The sequence below is a fragment of the Camelina sativa genome, chromosome 6, assembly GCF_000633955.1.
Source record: "Camelina sativa cultivar DH55 chromosome 6, Cs, whole genome shotgun sequence".
Lineage (NCBI taxonomy): Eukaryota > Viridiplantae > Streptophyta > Magnoliopsida > Brassicales > Brassicaceae > Camelina > Camelina sativa.
In genome coordinates, this window is record NC_025690.1 from 21,169,786 (window position 1) to 21,181,633 (window position 11,848).

Consider the following 11,848-nt stretch of genomic DNA (forward strand, 5'->3'; position numbering starts at 1 on the left):
CGCAGTTGGCCACCTCTTGGTAGCTACTATTGTCATGAAAGTCGTCTTCTCTTTTAGTATTTAACTTTGTCATCGAAATCTTGAGATCACGTTGTTGTTGTACGTTTTTGAGATCACAAATGCTAAACTATATGTTAGAAATTGGTATAGCAGCTGCAATTTTTTAGTTCTTGAAATCATGATCACTTATGTAGTTTGTAGTGGCGACTTTTCCTATATTTCGAGAAATAAAGAGAAATAAAATAAAATAAAAGGTGTAAGTATGTCAAAAATATTTCTATGAAAAAGATGGTGTAGTATATATAATATCCACAATGAATTTTTTTTTTTTTTTTAATTTTCACGTGAAAGACATGTATGAAACCTTTAAATTTTATTTTTGAGCTTTGATATTTAAGAATGGTTGGAAATAGAGATACCATCCAAAATTTGGTAGAACTCTTGTTCAGTCACGGAAGGGGGAAAACAAAACAAGTTGCTGGGCTAAAACTAGATATTCATATTTCGGTAAATGCTTTAAAGGCTCTTTATTTATCAGATAGGGAACGGACCATTCCAAATCCAAAGTGATGAGCCTTACTCACACGCTACAAATAGGTTTTTATTCCCATACTCAATAAATCTACACCACTAAATACCATTGACATTTGAAGATATAGTTACGTCCTGCAGTTATTGCTTCTTTAATAACAAAATAGAAGATGTTTACGTACACAAACGAATAAATATATCGAAAATCATTAAACGAAAAAAACATTGCCAAGAAACTAATAAACGAACATAAATCAAGATCAACAATGAGAAAATAACATTATTATATACTATTTGGTATACGTTTTTTTTTATTCTTAGCTAGTGATCATAAAACAATTATACTTACTACCAGAAGGTATAAAATACACCTCACGAGGATAGGAAAGAGTAAAACACATTTTTTTATAACAAGCAACAAACGTTTATTTTGCATATTGTTGAAAACAAACATCCTTAATATATTCAAACCAAAGATGTTTTTTGTTGACCTGTCGCTCTAAATGCATTGTAATGAGTTTTTTTCTTTCTTGAAAAGTCATATGTAATTTTTTGCTTTCTTCGTCATTCATCATGGATATATTAAGTGTGCGTGTGTCAGTGTGTGTGTGTGTGTCAATAAGAGGGTAAAATTCTTACTGTATTAGTATTTGAAAGTCATATCCTTAACCGCATGCCAAGCGTTTGCATTTTCCAAGCATGTAAGCTCCGTAACAAAAATCAATCAATTCATGGTCAAACTACGAGTAAAAAAGGAAGGGACTTATTAAATACGTACAGCTATTTTGTAGATGATAAAAGAATAAAAACAGCAAAACAGAATCATCGTGTCTTAATATTTTTTTTCTAAACGAAGTAAAAAGGTAGGTAAAAATAGGAAGAAAAAAATACAAAGCATTCAAACGGCGTCGTTGAAAGGAGAATATACCGAAATAGAGAAAGGAATATCTCATAGAGAGGAGCTTATAAATATATCCGTTTCAAGACGCTTCAACTCTGTCCTTGTTCATAGGCAGCTTCAACGCTCATTCCTCTAATCTCTCTCTCTACATTTTCTCCAGACAAAAAATAAGGAAATTAAAATTTTCACATCTGCCTCTCTCTTTCTCTACACTCTTCTAATCAGATCGGATCCTACACAAATTCCTATTAGGAAAAAGTTTGTTGTATATTTCTGTAAGTCTTTCTTTGAATTTTTTGTCTTTTGATGCTTATGTTTATGGATGCAAAACAATAGGTTGTTATCGTTTTTCTATTATGTGTGGTCCTCTTCTCTGCCTCTTCAATATCTATAGGTGTGGTCTCGTCTTATGTGTCTTTTCTTGTCGAGAAAATAAATTGTAAGATCAAAATTTTGCTGCTTTTTCCCACATTCTTGGATCATTAATTAGGATTAGTTCTCTTCAAACGTACAGTATTTGTTTTGTTTTGTTGAGCGGTATGATCGATCATTCACAAATGGAAAAATTGAAAAGGGCATGCAAAAATATATTTTTGCAATAAAAGAGATATATTTTCTTCAAATAAAAGGTGTGTCCGCAATTAAGACAAAACAACTCGCTGTCTTACTCTCACTCCGTGTTCAGATTTAGTTTAGACGTCACAAGTCGGACTTTTCTTGGTAACTAGAGTAAAGACAAAATTGTAGTAGTAAATAGTTTTTTTGTTTTGTTTGGTCAACATAGTTGTGTAGTAGTTAAAAAAAAAAACTCTTATGACCTCTCATTTCTTAGTTACGTTTAATAATTGGTAACGTCGGTAGAAACCCAAAAGATTAGGATTCCAATTATTTGAGTTATTTATTAGCTTACACATAATTATTGTCATATGATAGAGTAGACTGGACGAAAACTGGAGTTGACTTCTACTATCATATATATACAAGAAAATTAAAACTTTTCCACATCTAACACATACACATACACATGCTAATTTTCTAATATTGGCTTTTAAATTTCAAAGTTATTTTTTTTTCAAGTTTCGGTCAACATACGTTATGTTTGTCATTAAGAGATTAACGAATTGAGAACAAACTTAAATAATAGAACTTTTATGTTATTTTAATGGGGGTCCCTTTTTTAATGTTAAGGTCTAATTCTATTTGCCTTTAAAAGTGCCTAACTTATTTCAAGTTCGGTAAACTACTTTATTGTTTGTACTTTGTAATGAATTTCATTTTTTTGGGTCAACATGTAATGAAGTGTTTTTTATTTTGCAAATCCATACTAAATGAACGGTACTAACTCGAAACTATATGCTTCTTTAGATCATTGAATTTGAAAAATGATAATCTTTTCAAAAATATTTTGGCATAAGTAAATCGATTGAAACTGTTAAATCCATATTATCTATGATGTCTTTTTAAGTTAGAGATTCCCACAAGTTCCTGATGAGATTCATGGGTCGATCTTATAACGCCAAAAATGTGATCCACGCTGACATTTCAATTAGTAAAAAATTCTTAATTATATACAATGGGTACTTATTCGACTTTCTTTTTTTATGAAATTGCAGAGAGGAGCAGAAGAATGGCAAGGGATCAATTACAAGTGTTGAATGCACTTGACGTGGCCAAGACGCAATGGTACCATTTCACGGCTATCATAATCGCCGGAATGGGATTCTTCACCGACGCTTACGATCTCTTCTGCATCTCCCTGGTCACGAAGCTCCTCGGTCGTATTTACTACCACGTGGAAGGCGCACAAAAACCTGGGACTCTGCCTCCCAACGTAGCAGCCGCCGTCAATGGCGTTGCCTTCTGCGGGACCCTCGCCGGTCAGCTCTTTTTCGGGTGGCTCGGTGACAAGCTCGGGAGGAAGAAAGTTTATGGTATGACGTTAATGGTCATGGTCCTTTGTTCAGTAGCCTCTGGTCTCTCTTTCGGACACGAGCCAAAAGCTGTAATGGCCACGCTCTGCTTTTTTCGGTTTTGGCTTGGATTTGGCATCGGCGGGGACTACCCTTTATCCGCAACGATCATGTCTGAATACGCGAACAAGAAGACTCGCGGAGCGTTTGTCTCTGCGGTCTTCGCTATGCAAGGGTTCGGGATCATGGCTGGTGGAATTTTCGCGATTATAATTTCCTCTGCTTTTGAAGCTAAGTTCCCATCCCCTGCCTATGAGGATGATCCCTTGGGATCCACGATTCCTCAAGCCGATTTGGTATGGCGTATAATACTTATGGTTGGTGCTATCCCAGCAGCAATGACGTATTACTCGAGATCTAAGATGCCAGAGACCGCAAGATACACAGCTTTGGTTGCTAAAGATGCAAAGCAGGCAGCTTCGGACATGTCTAAGGTTCTGCAAATGGAGATAGAGCCAGAACAGCAGAAGATGGAACAGAACTCAAAGGAGAAGTCCAAGGCGTTCTCCTTGTTATCCAAGGAATTCATGAGTCGCCATGGGCTTCATTTGCTAGGTACTACTTCGACATGGTTCCTTCTCGACATCGCTTTCTACAGTCAAAACCTTTTCCAGAAAGATATATTCAGCGCCATCGGGTGGATTCCTCCAGCGCAAAGCATGAATGCGATTCAGGAGGTTTTCAAGATCGCACGAGCACAGACGCTCATCGCCTTGTGTAGCACGGTACCTGGTTACTGGTTCACAGTTGCGTTCATTGATGTCATCGGAAGATTCGCTATTCAGATGATGGGTTTCTTCTTCATGACGGTCTTTATGTTTGCTCTGGCTATTCCTTACAACCACTGGACTCACAAGGAGAACCGAATCGGATTTGTTATCATGTATTCGTTAACATTCTTTTTCGCCAACTTTGGACCCAATGCTACAACCTTCGTTGTGCCAGCAGAGATCTTCCCAGCCAGGTTCAGATCAACCTGCCATGGTATCTCTGCAGCATCAGGGAAATTAGGAGCAATGGTTGGTGCGTTCGGGTTCTTGTACTTGGCTCAGAGCCCTGACAAAGAGAAGACAGACGCAGGATACCCTCCAGGGATTGGGGTCAGGAACTCGCTTATTGTGTTGGGTGTGGTTAACTTCTTAGGTATTCTCTTCACTTTTTTGGTGCCTGAATCTAAAGGGAAGTCGTTAGAGGAAATGTCCGGTGAAAATGAAGACAATGAGAATAGCAACAGTGATAGCAGAACGGTCCCAATAGTTTAGCAGGTGATATAAGACGCCTTTTGTAATAATTATCTTCTTGTCTGTAGCAACTCAAGTTGTTCATTATGTGATCCGTTGATGCCTAAATGCCAGAGAAATCAAAGTTTTCATGAGTCGATTTCTAATAAGATCTCAATATGTTAGTTCTTAATAAATTGAAGACTTATATTAGAACCCATGCTAGTTGTGCTGTATGTTAGATGACCTTAATTGAAGGCATCAGAAACTTAATAAATTGAAGACCCATGCTAGTTGTGCAGTATGTTAGATGACAATTTATGCGTTGTGGGGAAGTTGCAGAGAACACAGATAATGGCTTCAATTTAAGATAGATTATGGCTTAATCTCTATGGGGAATTTTCTTTACATTAGGCCAATTACATGTTTCTAGATGAGATTTAATAAATTTAGTGGACAATATAAAATATAGGTGAACAAAATAGTGTATTCAAACAATGATTTTGGAAAATTTGATGGGATTTAGGAAATTTAGAATTTTGATAGATTTTAGGGAAGTTCATATAATTTTCTGTAAAATTCTTTCAAATCCCACCTAAAACCATGAGATTTGGATTTCTGTATTTTTAACTAAACAAATTCTCCAGAATCCTAAAAATTATTAAAATCCTAGTCCACAAAACTGTTTTGAATAACATGAAATTTTAAAGTAGATTTTTAAATCATCAGTTCAATAACAGTGAATTTTAATAGATTTTTTAAATTCTATAATTGAATAACATAGAATTTGTAAATTTCACACAAATCACTTAAAATGTCAAGTTGAATACACCCCCTCAATATTTTTTACAACTTTGTAAAGTATTTCTTTTTTACAACTTTTGCTTATTTATTTATTTATTCTTATCATCAGTAAAATGGAAAAAGAATAAAAAAAACAAAAATTACCAAAACCGGAATTAGGTTATCTATTTATTTCGACGGAAATCCAATTTTATCTATTTTGACCATAACAANAAAAAAAAAAAAAAAAAAAAAATCCAGAGGCTCTCTCTCTCTCTCTATCTGCTCTTCGGTTTTGGTTGTGTAATGGTCTCAAAGTCTTCGAATCTCACTTCGTCACCGGGTATGTGTTCTACTCGCTTCTCCTCTTAACTAAATTGGACCTTTCGATCGCTATAAACAATATCAATCCCCAGTTTTAGATTTTGTATCCTAAGTTCCGAAGCGTTTTTGTTTCAACCTCAGGATCAATCTTAGCCTATGGTTTTTGATCACATTCTAATTTTGATGAAACAAGAACGAATTAGTCTTATCCAATAATGTTTATATAAATAGACCCTTATGAATCAAATCTTAGCCTAGGGCTCCTCTGAAAGTTCAATTTGTTTCTTCTTCAGGAATTTAATCTTTTGGGGGTTTAATGGGCATTGAAGCTGTGCCAACATATTTGAAATCTAGAAACATGGACGTACTTTCAACTCCGCCTGGTTTTGTATCTCAAACATCGTTTGTGCTGAAGAATGTACGCCGAGACGAAGATAGTTCTAGGTCGGTGTCGAGACAAGAGCAGACAACTACAGAGGATATGTTTCTTACAAACCGACCGTGGATAGTGCATGATCACACACTCCCCAGCTCAGAGGCCTTAAAGCCAAAAACACCTGAGGTCCCTTTAACTATATGTCTACTTCTCTGTCTTTTTTTTATCTTCCAAATAGACTAGTTTTTTTTACTGGCATGTTTGCTAAGTCATATCCACTAATAGACATAAGACTTGATTTTGATGTATTTAGCTGTATATGGTTTGTAATTTGTAAGGCCAGCTCTAAGTGATTTAGCATGAATTGTTTGGAGATTGGTGTGCTGTTTTATGTAGCTCTTCTAAGCTTTGAGACGTATGAGAGCGTAGGTATCAATATGGTATGTTGAAGTCTTTTGCATTCTTTACTTATTATGGAAAAATGTTTTTCACAGGTACGGTTAAGACCGCGACTCAAAGTTTCGGAGACCGAAGTCCTTGAGGAAGCTCCTGTGTTTAACCCAACCGAGGAGGTCAGTTATACTTTGCTTTTATGAAAGACAGAATACGTTATTTAACTCTTTTACATCATAAGTATTTGGTAAAAAACATGTACGCTTTTACCGAATCTCTCAGGAATTTGGTGATACACTCTCATATATAGCAAGCTTGCGCGAAAGAGCTGAGCCGTATGGAATCTGTTGTGTTGTTCCTCCTCCTTCGTGGAAACCTCCATGTCTTCTCAAGGAGATGAAAATCTGGGATGATTCCACATTTTTCCCTCAAGTTCAGCTCTTTGATGGAATTCATACCGAGAACCCAAAGATTAAAAAGGAGCTTGATGCGGATAGTGATGATGCTACATCTGAGGAGGTTAAGTTTTGTAAAATAGAACGCGGTCCAGGGCATACTTTAAAGAGCTTTAAAAGCTTGGCAGATTCATACAAGAAGAGTCATTTTAGCATGAAGGATGAGGTTTTGGGTTCCAAGAACCCATCTCCATCACCACAACTAGAGGAGCAAACTGTGGCAGACGTTGAAAAAGAGTATAGACAACTTGTTGAGAGTCCACTTGTTGAAATTGGGGTATGTTAATAATATCAAGTCTACTGCTTTCGTATAATATGAAACCGGCTATAATACAATGCTAACTTGCTGTGTAAATTAGGTGCTTTATGGCAATGATATAGACACCTCAACGTTTGGCAGTGGATTTCCTTTATCTGAACCATCTGAATCTTGCAAGTACAGTACATCAGGTTGGAATCTGAACAATACGCCTAAGCTTCCTGGTTCTCTTCTTTCATTGGAAGACTGCGAATCAATCTGTGTTCCTCGCCTAAGTGTGGGAATGTGCTTGTCCTCCCAGTTCTGGGTAAGTTTTAAAGTAGAGGTCAAGCTATGGTCGTCATTTTTTGAAAGCATTATATAACTTGTTACTAGAATAAATTTTGCAGCATTTTAAGTTTTTAAATCTAATTTTCTTGTATAGTCTCTCATATTTGTCTCTTGGAATATCTGTTGCTGAACAGAAATCTGAGAAGGAGAGACTCTACTCTCTCTGCTATTTGCATGAGGGCGCTCCTAGAGTGTGGTATTCTGTAGCGGGATGTCATCGATCTAAGTTCCAAGCTACCATGAAGAACTTAATCCCTGAGAGATCAGGAGAACAGCCAAAGAAGAGTCTCGATCCTGTAAGTATCTGTGAACACATTAAGCATGAATGCATATTACTCTTTTCAAAACTCAGAAAGAAAATAAACAGTAGAGTGACCAACTAAGATTTCATTTGTGATTTATTTCGTGTTCAGCATAAACGATCATGACATGCCATAGCCATAGAGAGATCACACTGTATTTGGATTTATCTGTTCAACTTTAATTAATTCCTATCATAACTATGACTCTTACCGAGAGCTATTAAATACTTATAGTTGTGGTTCATTTACTAGGGAAGCAATGTATTTTTGGCAGGTGATGATAATGTCTCCATATCAATTGAGCATGGAGGGTATACCAGTGACCCGCTGTGTCCAGAACCCTGGCCAGTATGTTATTTTATTTCCTGGGTCGTATTACTCTGCCTTTGATTGTGGCTTCAACTGTTTGGAGAAAGCAAATTTTGCTCCCCTTGATTGGTTGCCCCATGGGAACATTGCTGTTCGGCTGAATGAAGAGAAGAGTAAAAATCGTTAATATCATATGATAAACTATTGTTAAGTGCTTCAAGGGAAGCTGTGAAATACCTTAAGGAATATGCTTTGTCCAAGAAAAACCCACCATGTTACGCGAGGTGGAATGATTCATGTGGGAAGGAGGAGGTATTCTCCAACATTGTCAAGGTATGCTCACCACTCTTATTTGCCTGTTGTATTCCTCAGATTACGCATTAAAATTGTGCAGCTTGAAGAACTTCCGCACTACCTTTTGCTTATTTTATTTCTCTTTTTCTTGTCTTGTAGTCACGGGTCAGGGAAGAGACACGCAGACGTGAATTCCTTAGCGGTTCACTAGAATCGCAAAGGATGGACAAAAGTTATGATGCTGTGAGCAAAAGGGAATGCTGTGTATGTCTTGGGGATTTATATCTTTCCGCTGTCAAATGTTCATGCTCAGCTGATCGTTACTCGTGTCTGACTCACATGAGGAAGCTCTGTGCCTGTCCATTTGACAGAAAGAGTTTTCTCTATAGATACACTATCGATGAGTTGAATATTCTCGTAGAGGCGTTGGAAGGTAAAAAGCTCAGCTCCATGTTCAGATGGACAGGCATAGAGCAAAGATACTGTGCTTATCCGGCCGCCACCACAAGAAGTTCACAACCCGAAGAAGAAAAAGGCAAGGAAACAGATGAGGTTACACCCTGTAACATCACGAGGAAAGACGTCGCAGCTGGAACCAGAGAGCCGAGAAGAGAGAAGGCGAGATCTATGGCCGAGATACTGAAGGTTAAAGAGGGGAGCAAAGATGCAATGGAGCCTTTGAAATCTTGTTCAAAGAAATCAAACAGGCCAATGTGATGACGATTCCTCTGATGTCGACAGAAGGAAGAAACAGAAGCAGGGATGAATACATAAAGAATGTTTTGCTGTTCTGTAGATTTTAGTCACATTTTGCCGTAAGACAGTAGTAAAAACACCTTTTTATGTTGAACACCAAAAAAACAGTCTTGTTGCTTGCAGTGACTACTGGAGTGAGACGAAACAATTGGTCTCACTAATATTTTAATAAAAATATAAAAATCGAAAATGCACAGCCGTTGGATGTAATGACTTTATGTGATGGATGTAATGGCTTTAATTAGTCGTGGAGACGTTACGGGCTTTCCGACCCCGCTCATTTGCTTATACAGTTATACTAGCGATACCACCATGTCTCTCGGTCAAATTAAGATCTCGGTGTTCACCGCCGGTGTACCTAAGATCGTTGAGTTCACCGTCTTTGATCGATCTGCTGCCTATAACGTCATTCATCCTTGGGACACCTTGGATATATTAGATGAAGGCCATCCCGTCTACTTACCACCAGGGTGTGAAATTCCCAACTGAAGATGGAGTGAAAACAATCGGACGCCTCGAGGACTTGTTTACCTGGCCAGTCACCGGATGAAGCTCTAGTGATGGTAGCTCGTAGCGGTGAATAGTACTTGAGTCTTTCAATAAATGTGGAGGCTTTTGTTTCTGTTTTATCTTACAATCTTGTTGGCTTCATTTATATTTACGAACTACGACTCGGCTTGATCCCGTAAAGGGTATGTAGGCAGCTCGGTAAAACGGGTAGAGCTGTTTCAATAATCATGTTTCTTATTCAAAGCAAAAGAAGGGTACAATTGCAGCTCGAGCAGAGCATATTATTCTATTAGGAAAAGCTACAACGAAGACAATTAAGATCAGAATTATTCTTTGTCGCAAAAGATGTTCGCCCCTTGGCCGGCCAGGTCAATGACTGTACTTGGGGATACGACCTCTGAACTCGTCACAATTAAACCAACACTAAAACGTTTAACTTATTTCATATATTATCGATGTTTGAAATTAATTTAGCTAAAAATTATATCCTTATTTCTTATATGAATTACAATTAAAATATTATACATATATTTATGTTATCTCATATATCCTGATGCATGTTATTGTTGATCATTCAGTGTGGCTTGTCGGAAGAGAAACTCTCTCAGGTTTGTTTAAGCAACTGTGATCATAATAACTCGCTTGGAGACTCCACCATTGTGTCAAGCACCACATCTCGGTAAGCTTTATATACACTCGTACGTACTTGTAAAACGCTTCCGGGAAAAATATAAGATATGAGATTGGATATTCGTAATTAGAAGATATGAGTTTCTATATCTCGAACAAATGATGTGATAGATATGTACCGAGTCAATTAATGAGGGTGTGGATGAACAGTGGAAGTATTAGGAGGCAAGAAACGGGGAGGCTTTATGCGATTGAGAAGAGGAAGCTTGACATGTCGAAAAAGATGATGTAAAACGGTACAAACCAACGGTCAATAAATCTTAATTATGCAATTTTCTTGTCTGTTAACAGTAATCATTAACTCATCTATCTCGCTTAAGTATGTTTATGCGTGTTAAGTGTTGTAACTTGCAACGTTATTATGTATAAATACAGCAGATTAACGTTATTATGTATAAATACTGCAATGTGAGAACGCCTTTTCCTAGTAGTTTGACTCCACTATTGTGACATATACACCTCTGTGAGCTTACTCATATGTTTAAACTCTTGCAAATTAATATTCGTAAGAAGACATATGCATGACGACGGTCTTAATTATACGAAACAAAATGATATCATATGTAGNAGATGCAATGGAGCCTTTGAAATCTTGTTCAAAGAAATCAAACAGGCCAATGTGATGACGATTCCTCTGATGTCGACAGAAGGAAGAAACAGAAGCAGGGATGAATACATAAAGAATGTTTTGCTGTTCTGTAGATTTTAGTCACATTTTGCCGTAAGACAGTAGTAAAAACACCTTTTTATGTTGAACACCAAAAAAACAGTCTTGTTGCTTGCAGTGACTACTGGAGTGAGACGAAACAATTGGTCTCACTAATATTTTAATAAAAATATAAAAATCGAAAATGCACAGCCGTTGGATGTAATGACTTTATGTGATGGATGTAATGGCTTTAATTAGTCGTGGAGACGTTACGGGCTTTCCGACCCCGCTCATTTGCTTATACAGTTATACTAGCGATACCACCATGTCTCTCGGTCAAATTAAGATCTCGGTGTTCACCGCCGGTGTACCTAAGATCGTTGAGTTCACCGTCTTTGATCGATCTGCTGCCTATAACGTCATCCATCCTTGGGACACCTTGGATATATTAGATGAAGGCCATCCCGTCTACTTACCACCAGGGTGTGAAATTCCCAACTGAAGATGGAGTGAAAACAATCGGACGCCTCGAGGACTTGTTTACCTGGCCAGTCACCGGATGAAGCTCTAGTGATGGTAGCTCGTAGCGGTGAATAGTACTTGAGTCTTTCAATAAATGTGGAGGCTTTTGTTTCTGTTTTATCTTACAATCTTGTTGGCTTCATTTATATTTACGAACTACGACTCGGCTTGATCCCGTTAAGGGTATGTAGACAGCTCGGTAAAACGGGTAGAGCTGTTTCAATAATCATGTTTCTTATTCAAAGTAAAAGAAGGGTACAATTGCAGCTCGAGC

General features: G+C 37.4%; 1 protein-coding gene and 1 pseudogene across 3 annotated transcripts; both read left to right on the top strand.

Annotated features, from left to right (window-relative positions):
* Positions 1,420-4,840, top strand: LOC104792707 (inorganic phosphate transporter 1-4). Of its 3 annotated transcripts, none has more exons than XM_010518918.2 (2): positions 1,420-1,707; positions 3,046-4,840. In XM_010518918.2, exon 2 carries the CDS (start codon positions 3,060-3,062, stop codon positions 4,662-4,664), a length of 1,605 nt encoding a protein of 534 aa, XP_010517220.1. In that variant the 5' UTR covers positions 1,420-1,707; positions 3,046-3,059; the 3' UTR covers positions 4,665-4,840. The 3 variants fall into 3 exon arrangements, with proteins under 3 accessions (XP_010517220.1, XP_010517219.1, XP_010517221.1); XM_010518917.2 differs by lacking the exon at positions 1,420-1,707 and adding an exon at positions 1,738-2,767; XM_010518919.1 differs by lacking the exon at positions 1,420-1,707 and adding an exon at positions 2,794-2,956.
* On the top strand, positions 5,651-9,397 carry LOC104792708 (annotated as a pseudogene).